This window comes from Bos indicus, chromosome 15, assembly GCF_029378745.1.
Source record: "Bos indicus isolate NIAB-ARS_2022 breed Sahiwal x Tharparkar chromosome 15, NIAB-ARS_B.indTharparkar_mat_pri_1.0, whole genome shotgun sequence".
Classification (NCBI taxonomy): domain Eukaryota; kingdom Metazoa; phylum Chordata; class Mammalia; order Artiodactyla; family Bovidae; genus Bos; species Bos indicus.
In genome coordinates, this window is record NC_091774.1 from 77,711,389 (window position 1) to 77,729,440 (window position 18,052).

Consider the following 18,052-nt stretch of genomic DNA (forward strand, 5'->3'; position numbering starts at 1 on the left):
GCAAAACCCTTACAGGTTTCACGGCTCATGTTTTTCTGCCTCTCCCCTGCTGTGGGCCAGAGGCCAGCGCGACCAGACGCCAGGGTACGTGGGAGGAGTTCACTTGTCTCAGGGTCCTGCCAGCAGGGATTCCGTGAGCTGCTCTGCTGCTCACGGGAGCTCTGGGGCTTCATTCTTGCTCCTGATCAAGCTGCACTTTACCCTCTTCCAGACACATGAAGCTTCCCGCCTCACATGGCCATGGCAGCCTTTCACTGCATGTGTAACCTTGGACAAATGAGTTGACTTCTATGAGCTTCAGTTTCCCAGTCTATAAAATGGGGCTTTAGATTCCACTTCTCAAGGTTAACATGCGGTAAACGGCTAGAATATCCAGTGTTGTTGCCCTTATCATCATCATCATCATCAACATTGGGCTTATAACAGAAAGACTCAATGAGTTTAAGCCTCACTGAAGCATTAAAAAAACAGCCATTTATCGGGTACAGAGAGCTTTTTAATGATTTATTCCTTAAGAACAACTGAGAATTCGTTCCTTCCATGGATCGTGACTTCTGGTCAGGCAGTGTCAACTGTCTAGACAACCAGGCAAAGCGTCAACCATCCTGAGGTCCGCAGCATCCAGCATTGGTGCGTATCCTGAGTAAACGCACAGTGGATACACGAGACGGCAGATCAGATGTCGGGGGTGGGGCGCATCAGACAAGGTGCACAAAAGATTCTAAAAAACGGGTCTGTGCTGAAGAGAACTGACTGAGAATAACTTTAGGTAAATGGGTTTCTTAAGAATGCTGATGGAGGGGGGGAGAGGTGCGGGGCGAGAGGGCCACTGAAAAAAAAAAAAGGGGTTCAATATACACAAATAATGATGGCTTCCAACTCCCAAGGCCGTGTGCCCGGCACTAAGCAAGCTGACCCTTCGCTGGGGCCAGACGCCCAGATGGCCTTCTGGAACCCGGGCCGGTGCCCTGCTGGGAGGCGAAGCAGGGGATGTGGGGCGGGCAGGGGCCTTGGAGGAGGAGGGGGTGGGCAGGGAGGCGAGGCCTGGCCCGCCACAGTCCTGCCCCTGGCCCCTGGGAGCTTCCCTCCTGTGTCCGGCCGCCCGGGCGAAGGGGTTAATGCTATGGCCAACGGGGCGGCCTGGCGGGCCCGGTGGGCTCAGGCCTGGGCTCAGTGGGGCGGGTGGCGCCGCTCGGCCAGGCCCCCGCGGCCCAGCACCTCCCCGCTGAACTGGTAGGTGAGCTTCTTCTTGACCTTCTTGACCTCGCCCGTCTTGCCGTAGTTGCGCAGCGCTCGGGCCATCTTCTGGTAGGTCATCTTCTTGCGGTTGCCCTTCTGGATGCCCCAGCGGTGCGCCAGCGCCTCCTTGTGCTTGGACGAGAACTGGAACGTGCCCTTGTCCTTGTCCACCCACCAGATGCTGTCCTTCATGTCGCCGCTGCGCAGCAGGTCCAGCAGGAACTGGTACAGGCGGATCTTCTTCTTGCTGCCTGCGGCCGGAGACGGTCAGCGCCCACGCGGGGGACCCAGCCCGCCTCCCGGTGACGTGGGACCGCCCCCTCCTTCCCTTCCGGGTGGGGTGGTCGCAGGGGCGGGGCTACGGCCAGCGTGGCGCATGCGCACGCCCACAGCGCAGGTGCTCACACCCGGACGGGGGGACACAGGCCTCCCCACCCCCACCCGCGGAACACACGCGAAGACACGTGTTGGCAAACACACACCCATATGCAAGCACTCTGCTCTGTGGCCAGGCTGCCGCGTCCGTGGGCCTTGATCGGGGTGGGGATGGGGCACAAGGGTGGCCAGGGTCAGGGCTGGTCCCAGGCTGGGTCCCCTACCTGTCTCCCCGTGCAGGAGGCCAGGCCCTGGCTCCAGGCCGTCGGCCTCCCCGTCGGACACCTCCAGCGGGGGGCTCTGCCGCTCCCCCTCCTCTTCATCCGAGCTGGGCCGGGCGGGAGACAGCGAGGGGTACGGCAGGCACATCCGGGGCAGGTAGACCTGGAAAGGAGGCAGAAGTAGGGTTGGGGTCCCTGAGGGACGGTGCAAAGCTGAAGGCGGCCAGGTAGGGGGGGTTCCGTGGGGTGAGAGAAGAGGGGGTCCTGGGGCAGGGTGGCCAGGGAGGGGCAGAGGGATATGGGAGAAGGCTGGGGACCCTGGAGGTCGGGCTTGTTACGGGGTCAGACGGGGTCCCCACACACACAGTGCCGGTTGTGGGGACAAAGTGGCTCCTGACACCCAGCCTGTCTCCCTGGTTTGGGCGGAGGAAGGTGCCATGTGGACAGGCAGCTGCCCTGGGGTGAGGGGCTGAGGAGGAGGGTCGGTAAAGGGAGTCAGTGGGGAGATGGAGAGATCAGCGGATTTCAGGACTCAGTGACTTGGATGCCAGACCCACGAGGAGCCAGTGAATGGGGTGGGGGCACTAGCCCCGGAGTTTCAGAGGGCCCGTGATGAGGCCCCAGGGGGTCAGAAGGACCAGTGTGTGTGTGTGTGTGTGTGTGTGTGTGTGTGTGTGTGTGTGTGTGTGTGTGTGTTGCGGGGGGCGGGGTGGGAATGGTCCGGGCTCTGTCCTCGGTGGGGTGAGAGCAGATAAGGGGTGTGGGGTCACGAGGTCAGCCGAGGGGTCAGGAGGCAGCCGTTGGGGCTCCGGCCACCGTTGGCGCTGTGGGGCAGGAAGCCCAGTTGAGTAAGAGCCTGTGTCAGCTTCCTGCGGAGTGCCCGCCTCACCACAGGCACAGGGCCGGGCCGGGGCGGGGCGCGGCGGCCCTGCAGGCACGCACCTGGTGACTGAGGTTGGCGTGGGGAGGAGCCATGGGGGGTTCGAGCACGTGCATCTGCTCCAGCTCCATGTGGCGGTAGAGCTGCTGCAGCTGTGGGGGCTGGACGCTCTGCAGCTCCGTGAAGTGGTTCTCGGGGAAGCTCTCAAACTCGCTGTGCACGTGGTGCGGATGAAAGTCCCAGTAATGGTCTGCGGGCCAAAGCAGGAGGGGCTTATGATTGTATAAAATATGAGCAATAATAGTATACATTATATATCATTATATATAATAACGATATTAATATATGTAACAATAATAGCATATATAAAAACAATAGCACCAGGCTGTGTTCCCTATCATAATCACCACCGCCATTCTGGACTGCAGATTGGCATTAATCGTAACACCACCCACCCTGCTATTTTCCGACCCCCAATTCCACAGATGGGTCTTCCCCAGGTAGCTCAAAAGGTAAAGAATCTGCCTGCAATGCGGGAGACCAGGTTTCGATTCCTGGGTCGGGAAGATCTCCTGGAGGAGGGCATGGCAACCCTCTGCAGTATTCTTGCCTGGAGAATCCCATGAACAGAGGAGCCTGGCGGGCTGCGGTCCATGGGGTCGCAGAGAGTCAGGCACGATTGAGGGACTTTAGAATACTCAGAATATGCTATGGATGAGGACACCGAGGCTTGGAGAGGCTACATGACCCACCCCCGGTCAAAGGCCACATTGGAGGCAAAGCCTTTGTTCTCAACAACCAATCTACCCTGCCTCCCACGCCCATCACGAGGATGCTGGCTTTTGAGCCAGAGTCCGAATCCGGGCGTTTCCTTTCTGTGTGGCCTCAGGCACAGGCATTGACCCCTCTGTCAAATAGGAATGCTAGAAACTAGGAGGACCCATGCAAGTTCACATTTGTAAAACCCCCTAGCCCCAGAGGCCGCACTCGGGAGTATGTGGAGTCGCTTCTCCTCCCCTTCAGACGCAGCAGAGGTTCCTGAGCTGACTGGCTGCCCGTAGTCACAGCTCACCGCCCCGTCACATGGCCGAGGTGTGACTGCAGAGTCACAGGGCTGACATTCCTCAGCCAAGCCCCTCCAAGGCCGTATCCTTGGGGAGCTGCACCTGAGTCCCAGGGAAGTCGCCACGGCACCTGAGGCTTTCCCGGAAAGCCCCTGGTGGGTGCTTTCAGAGTCTGCGGTAGGGTGGATTTGAGTTTGGGGAACAGCTCCATGCCACTGGGAGCCCTGCCTGGGCCTAGAGCCGGTCTTCAACGTGGCACCTTTTCCAGGAACAAAAACCACCACACGTCTGAGGACTTCCTGGGTACAACTTGGAGTCCAAAAGAAGACGTGACAAAGTGCCAAGAGGAATTTTTCTCGTGTCACCCAGAGAGGGAGAGTACAGGATGCTAAGGCAGGCCACCATCTCCGGGACTGGCACAGGGCCCTGCAGGGGGACCGTCACCAACGCCTGTGCGTGTCTCTGTGTGTCTGTCTGTCTCCCCCCTCTCTTTCTCTCTCACAAACACATCGCTGCTCACGCATCCCTGAGAAATGACACGTGTTGTCTTGGCTCTGCACTGGCTCTCAGAAGACTCACTCATTTTCCAATCCTGCTCTGTGGTGGCTTTGCCTTGTGACCCTGAGCAAGACATTTTATCTGCCTGAGCCTCTGATTCTGCAAAAGTCAGAGACCCAGCTGGGCGGTTACTGAGGTCCGATTCACATGTGGAATTGTTTGAACCCACAGTCCAGACTCCCACTTCCGTGAAGCTGCATGGCATAGGGGAACTAATTGGGGCAGAGCTGGGTTTGAATGCTGGCTCTGCCACTCACCCTTGAGTGACACTGGGCAGGTCGTTCTGCTTCTCTATGCCTGTTGCCTCCGCTGTGAGATGGGGTTAATAACTACACCCAGCTCACGTCATAGCCTTGCTGTGAGGATTAAATGAGCTAATGCTTGCAAGGCACTTTGAATGGAACCTGGCACAAAGTAAGACTCAATAAACATTAACTATTATCATTCCAGGTTTCCCAGGTGGCTCAGTGGTAAAGAATCTGCCTGTGTAGGAGGAGTTGCAGGAAACACAGGTTCAATCCCTGGGTTGAGAAGATCCCTTGGAAGGAAATGGCAACCTACTCCAATATCCTTGCCTGGAGAATCCCATGGACAGAGGACCTGGTTTGTTACAGTCCATGGGGTTGCAAAGAGTCGGACACATGAGCGACTGAGCACACACACACCCGTTATCCTTATAGTGATAATTATTATGAATGTTTAATGCTGTCTTAAGAGAGCCTAAATCAGCACCTGAGCAAACAGCAGATACTTTAATACTTATCAATTCCTCATCTTCCCCTGCTCTCTGCCACCTTAGTCCATGGTCCAGAGAAGTAGTTTGAGGGATCCTGGCTGTCTCTTTCTCCCAGAAGCTCAAGTTGGGACCCCAAGGTTGCACCAAGGGCAGAGGACTGTTTTTTTTTCACCTTCATATTCCCAGTGCCTGGATGCAGTAGGTGTCTTGATGCTTTTGAACTGTGGTGTTGGAGGAGACTCTTGAGAGTCCTGTGGACTGCAAAGAGATCCAACCAGTCCATCCTAAAGGAAATCAGTCCTGAATAATCATTGGAAGGACTGATGCTGAAGCTGAAACTCCGATACTTTGGCCACCTGATGTGAAGAATTGACTAATCTGAAAAGACCCTGATGCTGGGAAAGATTGAAGGTGAGAGGAGAAGGGACGACAGAGGATGAGATGGTTGGATGGCATCACCAACTTAATGGACATGAGTTTGAGTAAGCTCCAGGAGTTGGGGATGGACAGGGAGGCCAGGTGTGCTGCAGTCCATGGGGTTGCAAAGAGTTGGACACGACTGAGAGACTGAACTGGACTGAACTGCAATGCAGTAAGCACTGAACAAGCATTTCCTGAGTGAATGCATGAATCCTAGCTTCTTAAGAACTCTGACTCTCCTCCACCAAATTATCCAAATCTGAAGGGAAAACAAAACAAAATGACACTTATTTTGTACTTTCATCTTGCCTTGCATTAATAAGACCCAGAAATTCTCCCCTTGCTGAGAGAGAGTTGGCTCTCTGGGGCTCTGGGGTGCTTGAGTGGATCCAGGTTCCTTTCAGCTGTAGATCTGCCCTGGAGCCTCACTCCAGGCCCTTCCCATTTTGCCTTCTCCTGCCCAGGCCGAGGTGCCCAGATCTTCATAGAATGCCTTATCCTGCCCGTGCATGCATGCCAAGTCCCTTCAGTGGTGTCCGACGCTTTGCCACCCCATGGGCTGTAGCCAGCCAGGCTCCTCCATTTCGGGGATTCTCCAGGCAAGAATACTGGAGTGGGTTGCCATGCCCTTCTCCAGGGGAACTTCCTGATCTTTATAGAATGCTTTATCCTCCCCCTCAAATCTTCACACCTACTCCAGGTCTTTTTTGGGTTTTTTTTTGGAGGGGGCGGGTTTTGGCCGTGCCGTGTGGCATGTGGGGTCTTAGTTCCCCTACCAGGGATCAGACCCGTGCCACCTGCATTGGAAGCACAGAGTCTCAATCCCTTGACCCCCAGGGAAGTACCCCCTACTCAGTTCTGGCTTGAGGGCTCTGAGTTCTCTCTCTCTCGGTCCCCGCCTCTGTCCCAGCTCCACGTGAGACCCACGGGCTTGTTCTGGTGATCCCAGCTTAAGGCCAGCACTTCCCACAGCAGGTCTCAGTACCCCCCGATTCAAGTCACTTTGGGGGCCAGAAAAGCTTGCAGATTTGGGGCCCATCGGAGACCCATGCGATCTGCAGTGATGGAAGGAGACGGGAGAGTCTGGCCTTTCACAGCACCCTGCAGAGGTTCGTTTGCTCACTGAGGCTCAGGAATCCTGCCCCAGGGTCGCCGAAACCTGCAACAGAGACTCTTGGGCTACAATTAAGGTTTCAAAAGGCCCAACGGAAACCTTTCCTCTACCCTTGATTTTGAGTGCTCCGGCAGTTATATAATAAACACTGGTAGGCAGAGATGAGTCGTCTGAAGGAACATCATGCCACAAGTCCATCCTTAGGCAAAGGTCGGCACTCTGGGCTCTTTGACTGCCCAGGAATGCTTTGCTAAACCCCTGCTTGTCACTTTGAGAGGTCATCCAGACTCTCCTGCCACTTATGTCCCCTTAGTATGACTTTCTGCTCCTCAGAAGGACATAGTGTCAGGACTTCCCTGGTGGTCCAGTGGCTAAGACTCTGCGCTTCCGATACAAGGGGCCAGAGTTCAATCCCTGGTCAGGCAACTAGATCTCACAGGCTCCAGCTAAGACTTTGAACGCTGCAACTAAAAGAAAAAAAAGAAAAAAGATCCCACATGCCGCAATTGGATTAAAAAAAAAAAAAGACCAGGCATGAAGCAATGAAGATCGAAGTTCTGTGTGCCACACCTAAGACCAGGTGCAGTCAATAAATAAATATGAAAAATTATAATACAGAGTATAGAGTCATTCGCATATCCAGAGAGAGCTCTGGACCTTCCCTTCTGGAACCTGTATGGCATTCAACACGTACTAGGCTTCAGTCAATATTTGGTTAAATGACCAGTGGAAGCTTACTTTTAACGTGTTTTTTATGTACCAGGCACTGTCCTAAGTACTTAATCCACATTATGTCCCTCAGTCCTCACCATAGCTCGGACAAAGTGGCCACTATGGTCTGATCTTCCTTTTGCATATGAGGAAGCTATGACTCAGAGACATAAAGTCCCTCGCCCACAGATAGTCACTGGTAGAGTCAGGATCCAAACCCACCTGTGTATGACTCCAGGGACTAAACTCTTATCCCTATGCCATACCTCCACTGAGGACCAAGACAGCCAGTGAAAGCTTTAAGTAAGACGCACGGTGACAGAATTTACGGACTGCTACTATCCATCTGTCTGTCTACCATCATTTACCCCTCATTCATTATTCATCCTCTATCCATCATCCATCCACCATCCAGCATCATCCATCTGTTATCCATCCATCCGTCTATCCATCCATCCATCCATCCATCCATCCATCATCCAAATATCATCTATCCATCGTTCACTCATTCATCATCCATCATTTAACCCACCCATCCATCCATTTATCCACCCATCCATCACTGAACCTTTATTCATCCAGCCAGCAATGACCCATTCATCAACATCTTTGACTTCCACCCTCTAAACCAGCTTCCAGTCTGGAACCAAAGTCCTACCCACACATCCTATTGCTACTCAGTTTTTTGTGTCACTAACACCTAGATGTCACTAGGACAAAAATAAAATGATATTCAAAACAATCCCCCCCCACACACACAAAATGCAAGCCTTAAGTGTCATTCAGTTGACCTTATCTCCTTCAAGCAGAAACCCCAGCCTGAAGCCATGGCTCTCACCAGGAGAGGAGAAGTAAGATCAAGACTAAGAAGGAAAATGAGGAATTAAGAAAGCAAGGAATGAGGAAAAAAAACCTTCGCAGGAAATCACAGACCACTGGACAAGGGCTCCTTAATCCCAGCCCTCCTGCACATTATTCAAACACGGAAACTGAGGTCCCAGCAAGCAGAGAGCTCCAGGTCTCACGATCCTTATTATTTCTTACACTGTATCCTAATTATTACGATTTTAGTTCTTTCCTTTGTTAAAAAAGATAAATCTGGCAGGGCCTATGTTTTATTCATCCTACAGCACCTGGCAATGTCCCTGGGATGGAAGCAAGGTTTGGTAGGGGAAGGAAGGACACTTCAGAAGGTGAATGAAATGAATGGATGATTAGAAGACTCTGAATAAACTGTGGTATGTGAATAATAATAAACTGTGAATCTGTGGGATGAAAAGATGAAAAGTGTGTAGACAGGTGGAATGGTGGAGAGAATGGTCGTACTTTGGAACTCTATTTCCTCCATCAATCCCACTGCAAATAGCATTAGGATGGCTATTATCTAAAAACAGAACAACCCGGGCTGACTGTATAGCGCAGGGAACTACATTCACTATCCTGTAATAACAGAATGAAGGAGAATCTGAAAAACAATACGTATATACATGTATATATACATATATATAATCAGTGAGTCACTTTGCTGAACACATGACATTGTAAATTAACTACACTTCATTTTTTTAGTGGTTAAAAAAGCAGAAAATTATGAATTTGGGCAAGGATGTGGAGCAGTGGAATCCTTGTGCACTGTTGGTAGGAGACTGCAATGGTGCAACCGCTAAGGAAAAACAGCATGCTTGGTCCTCAAACAATTAACAATAGAATTATCTTACAACCCAGCAACTCTACTTCTGGGCATATAGTCTCAAAGAACTGGAAGCAGGATCTTCAAAGAGGCATTTTAACACCTATGTTCACAGCAGCGTTATTCACAGCGACCAAAAGACAGAAGCAACCCACGTGTCCATCAACAGGTGAATGGGAAAACAGAATGTAGTATATCCACACAACGGAATATTACTCAGCTTCAAAAAGGAAGGAATTCTGATGTACACTGCAACACGGATGAATCTGCAGGTTTTATATGTTAAATAAAAGAAGCCAGTCACGAAAAGAGAAATACTGCATGATTCCACTAAGATGAGGTACTTAGTGCCGTCAAAGTCATAGGAATGGAAAGTAGAATGGTGGTTGCCGGGGGCTGAGGGGAGGGGGCAGTGGGAGGCACTGTTTAATTGGTCCAGAATGCCAGTTTCGCAAGATGAACAGCGTTCTGGAGCTGGATGGTGGGGGATGGTAGCGCAGCAACATGTCCTTGAGCCGCCGAACTATACATGTGCAGATGGTTAAGATAGTACATGTTATACTGTATACATTTTAATCACAACTTAAAAATGATAAACAGCAAGTTCTATGAGCCCTACCTTGAGAATCTATCCTGAATCCGTCTGCTCTTTTTTGTCTGTCTCGTCACTGCCCTTGGCCAAGTCACCGTCATCTCGTGTCTGGATTATTCCAGTGGTTTCCTCCTGGGCTTACCCCTGTTCCTACTCTTGCCTCCTCTCCAGCTATTCTCCACCCAGAAATTAGAGTGATTTAAAAAAAAACAAACTTATTCAGTGGAACCACTAGGTATTGGGAGAAGACACTAAAAACTTCCAGAGAGATAAAACAAAACTAAACAGGAAAAAAATTAAACAAAACCCCAAAATGGTTACATTCAAAAAAGAGGATATGGAATGACATCAGATTTCCTAAGAAAAACTGTAGTAACCTGAAGACAGTAGAGAAATGCTTTCAGTTTCAATGAGAAAAAAAAAATTTTTTTTCAACTTAGACTTCTATACACAGCCAAACTACTGTTAATCAGGTGAGACCAGAAAGACAGCAGGTGACACAAACAGCAATAAAACCTTACCTCCCAGACATCCTCTCTTAGGAGAGCATAATGCTATGAGTAACAGATCCTTACATAATTTTCACTTTCTAAGCCTCTTATATGGAGTAGCTCACTCCATCCTTAGGGCAGTCCTGTGAAGTAGGTCTCATGAGTGAGAAGCTGAGGCCCAGAGGGGTGAGACATCTTCCCTGTGGTCACCCCACCCGATAATGGGGAGATGGGGCGTGACTCCCGGCAGCCTGGCTGCGGGGTGGGGGCCTCCGTCACTGCTGCTCAGCCCTCACACACAGCGATGAGAACGTACAGGTAATCAAGGCATGCAGCGTGGCTCAGCTGTGGGCCATGTTCACATGGTCCAAACCATGGAAAATTCAGGCGTCAATTTAACAAACTTAGAACACAGACAAAGGGACTTCCCCGGTGGTCTAGTGGGTAGGACTTCATGCTCCCAATGTAGGGGACCAGGCTTGGATTCCTGATCAGGGCACTAAAAGCCCGCATGACGTGAATGTTGAGTGTTAGTTGTTAGGCCGTATCCGACTCTTTGTGACCCCATGGAAAGTAGCCCACCAGGCTCCTCTGTCCATGGAATTCTCCAGGCAAGAATACTGGACTGGGTAGCCATTCCCTTCTCCAGGGGATGTTCCTGACCCAGGGATCCAACCCAGGTCTACCACATTGCAGACAGATTCTTTACCCTCTGAGCCACCAGGGAAGCCCCCACAGGTGGGACATGGCCAAAAAGTGAAAAAAAATTATTAAAAATAGAATACAGAGGAAGACAAATGCTGTATGATCTCACTTATATGTGGAATCTTTAAAAAAAAAAACAAAAAACAATTCAGAAAAGGAGGTCAGATTTGTGTTTGCCAGAAGTAGTGAGAGATGGGGGAGATTGGGTGCCAGTGGTCTAAAGTGCAAATTTTCAGCTGTGAGATAAATAAGCCCTGGGGATGCCAGGCACAGAATGACTAGGGCTAACTGCTATATGGTAACTTCGAAAGCTAAGAGTAGCTCCTGAAAATTCTCATCACAAGGGGAAAAACTTTGTAACTGTATGAGGAGACAGATATTAACTAAACTTACGTGGTAATCATTTCCCAACGTATAGGTGTGTGAAGTCATTAGCTGTTACACCTTAAACTCATACACTTATGTTGTATATCATAACAGCAATAAAATGAAAAAAAGGGGAAAAGTTACTGTGACTATTTTGGTATGTGTGAAGAAGTATGTGTGTGTGCTATAAATAACTAGAAAGTCAAATACTCATCTTTCATAGTACAATAGATTTCTCTAAGTAAAAAATCAAGCTAGATTCATCTCCACCTGGCATATAGAAAGTCCTCAATAAATGTTTGTGAATTAATAAATAAATGCTGTTCTAAGTCTCTATTTCAAACTTTCATGTATATACTTCCATTGCCCTGTAATAGAAAGACTGGAAAAATAGCTTTTAACTGTCTCTGATGTGCTGGATAGGCCATAGGGAAACAACTCTGATAAATTTATGTAAAAAGTAGCAGATTGCAGAACAGCATGATACTGCAGTTCATTTCTGAATGGATAGGATATGTGTGGATGTATACACTTACAAACATGCAGGATTATACACCTCAAATAAGTATCTGCTAGAATTGACCAAGATGGCTATCGGTGCGGGGTGAGAATGAGAAGCAGGTAATAATATTTTCCTTCATACGCTGCTGTATTTTAAAATTGTTTGCAACGGGTATTTCTTGTTTGAATAATTAAAATTAAACATCTATAATTTCTCTGGATATTTACCAGACACACACACACACACACACACAAGGTTACTCAGATCGTGTCATTTCTTTCCTCAGCCCCTCCAGTGGCTTCCCGTTAGGCGTGGGAACCACGACAAGCTCCCGTTGCAGTCCTCGGGCCTGTGCGGTGCTCCCCTGCAGACCGGCCTCCCTTCCCGTCCTTTCTGCTTCCCGTGCTCCCTGCCCACCCTGGTCCCCACCCAGGTCCCTCCTGCTCTTGCACCTGCTGTTCCCACTCCTAGAACACTTGTGCCTCCCTGTCTGTGCATTCATGTGCCTTCGGGGCACTCAGATTTCCACCCGAGGGCCTCACCCGGGGGCCGTTCACCCCTGGAGCTCTGTCCTGCGGGCATACCCCTGGCAGCTTAAACCTGACATCTGTACCCAGAGATGCCATCTGTGGCAAGTCCTTCTTTAGGGCCCTCACATGCAGATGGCAGAGCCTGACTCACGGTACTCTGCTTTCTACAGGACGTCTTTAGAGCATGTCTGCTAATTCAGCTGTTCCCCGTCTCTCTCCCTCACTGGACTGTAAGCTCCACGAGGGCAGTGGCCTTGCCCGGCCTGCTCCTTGTGGCAAATCCAGCGCCTAGAACAGGGTCAGGTCCACAGCATGTAATCAGGGGCTATTTGGCAGATGGACAAGAGGGGGATGAGTGGACAAGTGGATTGGACAGCAAGCGTTGGAAGGACAGGTGGCTGAGGGGGAGCTGGGCGGATGGCAGGGAGCGGACGGCTGGGTGAATGTCTGCTGGGTCATCGGGAGATGAGCCTGTTGATGTCACAGAACCTTCTGTGCTTCTCCACTCCCTGTCGACCTGCTGGCTTTCTCTACAGTGCTCACTCCATGAGCCAGCCCCAGGCCTGCCTGGTTTCTAGAGTATATACATAGCACCCCTGTATTATAGGAAGGGAGAATGCAGCTTCAGTAGACCCAAAGGAAAGGCACCCAGACCCAGGGAGACTGAGAAGCGGTCAGGCCAGGGGAGAAACGATCCCTGACGCTAGCTAAAAGGGGTCAGAGGCCTCCCTGAGTTTGCAAGGACCTGAGCGGACCTGCTGCCTGGAGCCACCAGGGGGCGCCAGTCCTCAAGCAGGGACCTGCTTAGGTCCCAGACTGGGCAGAAGCAGGTGTAGGGCTGGTGTGGAGTCAGGGAGAGTCAGCCCCCGACCCTGGCAGTGGGAGCTGGAGGTAGAGCTGGAGAAGGGAGACTCTCTAAACCGTCTCTGGATTTTCCCCAGAAAGGGTGCATTTCTTGTAGAAGTATAAAATTTAAAAGTATGGGGGTGGGGCGGGGGGGAAGGATGTTTTTCAAGTCTTTCTAGTCCTCAAGTTCTGAAAGGAGTTTGTGTGTTCCCAGATATGGCCTCAAAGGATGTCCACCCCTTACTCCCAAGATACGGTTTCCAGCTGTAGTCTTTAGAATGGATGTCAGGTGTGAGTTCCAGGCAAAACTGTTGGCAGGCTTTGCCATCTGGATGTGAGGGCCCTAAATAAGGACTCGCCACATATGGCATCTCTAGGTACAGACATCAGGCTTAAACTGCCAGAGGTGTGCCAGCAGAATGAAGCCCCAGGTGTGAGCGGCCCCCAGATGAGGCCCTCGGGTGAAACCTTCCTTGGCTGAGGCAGAGCATGCCTGTCCCTGTGGGGTTGCAGACACCCCGCTGTCTGGCTTGCCTAGGCCTCCAGACCTCCTGAAGAATCCCTCAGTGAAGACCCAGTAACCAGGCCACCTCGCCTTTGGTTCAGAGATATTCCATCAGTACACCGAGATCTACCACCGGTGATCTCTCTTAGCGGTCCCAGACACTGAAGGTCTCTTTCCCTTCCCCTGAACTTGCTTCAGGATTGACCTGGGCTTTGGGGTGGGGGGCAGTTAGACCCAGATAGAAAAAAGCCCTGGCCCAGGCCCCATCCTCACCGCCCCGCGCCCCCACCAGCAGACAGGGTTTCAGCCCTGCTGAATGAACAGCTCTCAAGTGGGAGCGGTTCTGTCCCGCCGCCCCCACCGCCAGGGGACATTTGGCAGCTCTGGAGACATATTTGGTTGTCATGATTGGCAGGAATGCTGGCAAATACCCTACAAGGCGCAAGACAGACCTCGCAGCGTGGACCTATCCAGCCCAAATGTCAATAGACAGACGCTGTTAGTCACACACAGCAGAGCCTGGGGCTGCACCAATGGAGTTCAGGGTCACGGGCGGTGACAAGAATGGAGAGGGAGAGGGGGGGTTGGGGGAGGAGAAGACCCAGGGTTCGATCCCTGGGTCGGGAAGATCCCCTGGAGGAGGAAATGGCAACCCACTCCAGTATTTTTGCCTAGAGAATCCCCAGAACAGAGGAGCACAGCAGACTACAGTTCCGTGGGGCCGCAAAGAGTTGGACATGAATGAGCGACTAAGGAAGCCAAAAAAAAAATGAGAGAGCACTGGACCTGGAGCAGACAGAGCTGGGTCGCAGCAACCAGTTGCACCTCCTTGTACAAGTCCCGTAGCCTCTCCGCCTGTTTCGTCAGGTGTAAACAGGCCAAAAGGATTGGATGAGAAGATAAGACAGGGAAGAAGCTCACCATGCCTGCACACCAAGGCTGCTCCAGAAATGCGCGCTGGAGGTGTGGGATATTGGTGGGGAGCAGGAGCATGGGGATTTAGGGTAGGGAATTCATGTCCCTGAGAGCTAACTGGATCCGATCCTCGGGATTCCAAAGAAGCCTCAGGAAGGGTATGCTTTTCCCTCCCCCAGAACGCAGCGGCGCTGGGGCCAGGCCAGGCTGGGGAAGTCAGGGCAGGGCGGGGCCCGCTACTCACCGCTGTGGCTTTCTCCATCACTGCTGAGATAGGGGTAATATTCGTGCGTTTGGCGTTGGTAGAGATCCGTGTCATAGGGAACTAGGTCTTCCGATGGCTGCTGAGAGAGGAGGGGGTCAGAACTCGGAGTGCGGCGGGGAGACCCCAGCCAGGTTGGCAGGACCCCCCCCCAGGATGTTGGGTCCACACTGAGCCTCTTTATCAGGCCTACAGCCCTCGCTCTGCTTGCAGCTGGGAGAGGCCACGCAGAGCGCAAGCGGGGGACCCGGGGATGCAAGGGCCTCGGCTCCGGCAGAAAGGGGATGACAGAGACCCTGGGGGTCAGAGGTCAAAAGAAGACAGGTCTGAGGGGACAGCCCAGTGGCTCCCCTGGCCACCTTACACTCACGCTCCACTGAATGCCCAGGTCCCAGCCTCATACACTCACCCGCTCACGGTCACACTGACATGCCCACACCACCCCCCACACACACATCCACTCACAGCCCTCACACTCACCCCGGGCACACATGCCAGTACACACCCGCCTGTAGGCGCTCGCAGAGTCCCTGGGGTTGACACGCGAATCCAGCCCCTTGCCTCCAAGCGCACTGACACACACACTCACGCCCGTGTCCTTGCTCGGTCACTCATGTTCCTGCACGCCCATCGCCTGCACACAGGCTTGTCCTCCTGCCGTAGCCCCCCAGGCCCCCAGGCTCTCTGGCTGCCCGATGTCCAGGTCCCAGGCCGGCTCAGGGCCCCCACCCCCACGCTGGCTGTTCACGCCGATGGGCTTTATAGGGCTCACCCTGCGCAACGCTGGGGCCATGGCTTTGGGGGCCTCTCCCTCCTCTCCTTTCCTCCGGGGACACTCCCTGGTCCCCCTCCTTCCGTCTCCCCATCCCTCTCCCCTCAACCCCACTCCCTGGCCAGGCACTGGGACATGCACCCAGAGGCTTCCCAACAGTCACCAGGCCTCTCCCCACCCCCGCTCGTGTGCCCAGGGATTGCACAACTGCCACCCCGGCCCTCAGGGCTTGATTTGGGGGCCAGAGCTGCCTTGGGAGCCCACCCTCCCAGGACCCACTCCGCGTCACACCTGGACTGGGCCAGGGGGCTCAGGGGGCTCGCGTGGAGCCCAGGAGGACATGTCTCCCGCTCAGCTCTAGCTGGGGTTCAGGGATTGAGAGGTCAAGGGTCAGAGACAGGGTGGCCGGGCCCCGGGGCCTCTGACTGTCTTGAGGCAGAGTGGGCTCCTCCTGGGACCACCCCCCTGTCACCCCCTGCCTGTCCCCCCCCATCTTCTAGGTGCCAGGTGGGGGTGGGGGTGCCAGGGCCAGGTCAGAGGCTGGCTGGCTTGTCCCATCTGTGGAGGCCCTGCGTGGAGCCTGGCGCTGGGTCTGCAAACAGCACAGCCCTACAGAAGGGTGTCAAGCTGGGGTGCCTCCCTGGGGCTCTGGGGCCTGCCTGGGGTGGGGTGGCCGGGGGTAGGGGGAAGGGAGCTGCCTCCAGGCCGGGAAAGCTGAGTCAGATGGGCAGGCCCGGCCAAGCCCTTCCCAGTTACCCCCAGGGCTCCCCGTCCCCAGCTGAGTGGGGAAGGGGGTGAGGAAAGGGAGAGGGGTCCTCTCAGAGGGGACCGGTGGTGTGACACCTGCCAGAGGCTGCAACTGTCACTGAGGGCGGGAGCGGAGGGGCTGTGCCCCAGACGGCCGCCCTGCCGTCCCTGGGGTCCCCTGGGACGCCCGCTTCTTCACCTCCGGCCTCAGCCGCTGCCCTCACTCCCGTCTCTCCTTGGACAAGGTCCTCCCCCAGCCCCAATCTCAGCCCCAGGAAGACGCTGCCCTCCTCTCCGCAGTCCCAGCCCCAGCTGCCTGGCCAGTCTCTGCTCCCCTTGCTGTCCCGGCCCCTGCCTCTGCCTCCACCACTCAGGGCCCAAGGCCCAGACCTCTCGGGTCAACAGGCACGTCCTCTGCGCCTGGTGGCGGGGACCCAGGTTTAAGGCAGCCTTGGTCTCTAGGGCACCCAGTCCAGGGCCCGAGACCTCCAGCCTCTTGCCTCCTGCCCTCCAGCCCTTCACCGTCCCAGGGACCGGCTTCCCTCCACACCAGCCTTCCCAGCTCCTCCACCACCAGCTCCCCGCTGCCCTCGCCACCCTCAGCCCAGCCCCCCCACCAGGCCCTTGGAACCCCGGCTGCCACCCAAGCCCCATCTATAAATAACCGTTCAGGCCCCATCGATTACAGCCCCACCGTGGGCCCGGCCCTCAGCCCGCCGGGGCGTGCTTGCTCCAAGGAGGCCGATGGCCCTCTTGCTTGGGTCTCAGGCCCTGGGGCTCCAGGGAGGAAACACCAACTTCCCACTGATAGGGGAAGGCAGGCGGCGGGCTGGCGGGCAGGTGGCGGGCGTCCGAGGGCCGCGGGCTGGGCTGGTGGAGGAGTCCCGATACTCACAGGGGGGACGAGGGGAAACCCTTCCATTTTGCACGCCTGTAACATCCAGCCGAGCTCCAAGCCGGTCAGGTCCCCTGCCTCGGTGGGGGCCAGTGCGGAGCCCCTGGGGATGGGGCGCCCCGTCGGGGGGTGTTGGCGGGGGGGCTGGACCGCTTCGGGGCGGGTGCAGGGCTCAGGCCTGCCCCTTGAGCTACAGGAGCCCTGGGTGAGCCCCCTCCCTTGACATTGCAGGGCCAGCGCAAGTTCCTGATTTTATCGAAGGCCTGCCGCTGGGAGATAGTCCCCTTGGGGTGACATCACCACCCCAGCCCGTTTGCATAAATCTCTTGCGCTACAGGAAGTCTCTGGCCGGCTGGGGCAGGTGGTGCTCCAGGGGCTGGCCTGGGAGGCTGAGGGGGCCAGGCCCCCTGCCCAGAGGAAGCTGGGACTGTGAGGGGCGGCCTTGAGGCCTGGGGTGGGGCGGGAGAATGGGAGGGCGGAAGGCTGGCTGCACCACCACGAGGAGGGCCTTGCTGCCCCCCGGGGTCTGCGGAGGCTCTTTCACCCCAAACCCCGCAGATGCCTACTACTTTTGAGACCCCCCACGTGGCCAACAGTCACTTCCTTGGGGGATCGGAGCTGGTAAGGGTGTCCTCTTGGGGCCTCCATGCTCTGGGGTCAGCCTGGCTAGCCGAGGGCTCTGGTCCGGCTAACTGCCAGGCCTGGCTCTTCCTGGGCCCCTAGGCCCCCAACGCCTCAGTCTTACCCAGCCTGGGGCTGGGCCCTGGGGCCTGGTCTTCAGCATGGTGCTGGTTTCTCTTTCGTTCCACCAGCTTCATTTCCACCAGAAGGATTCTTACACCCTCCCCTCCCAGCTTCCTAAGGATCACCATGCCTTCCACATCTCTGTTCCCAGCCCAGATTTCTCAGTTTCCCC

At 54.3% G+C, this 18,052-nt stretch overlaps 1 protein-coding gene across 4 annotated transcripts; it reads right to left on the reverse strand.

Moving 5' to 3' along the window:
- Positions 1-474: 474 nt before the first annotated feature.
- SPI1 (Spi-1 proto-oncogene) lies at positions 475-17,419 on the reverse strand. Of its 4 annotated transcripts, none has more exons than XM_019975714.2 (6): positions 17,137-17,419; positions 14,705-14,804; positions 14,332-14,400; positions 2,778-2,965; positions 1,839-1,998; positions 475-1,490 (listed from the first exon to the last, which is right to left on the reverse strand). In XM_019975714.2, exons 1-6 carry the CDS (start codon positions 17,179-17,181, stop codon positions 1,171-1,173), a joined length of 882 nt encoding a protein of 293 aa, XP_019831273.1. In that variant the 5' UTR covers positions 17,182-17,419; the 3' UTR covers positions 475-1,170. The 4 variants fall into 4 exon arrangements, with proteins under 4 accessions (XP_019831273.1, XP_019831275.1, XP_019831277.1 ...); XM_019975716.2 differs by having other exon boundaries at positions 14,705-14,801; positions 17,137-17,418; XM_019975718.2 differs by lacking the exon at positions 14,332-14,400 and having other exon boundaries at positions 17,137-17,412.
- Positions 17,420-18,052: the final 633 nt, after the last annotated feature.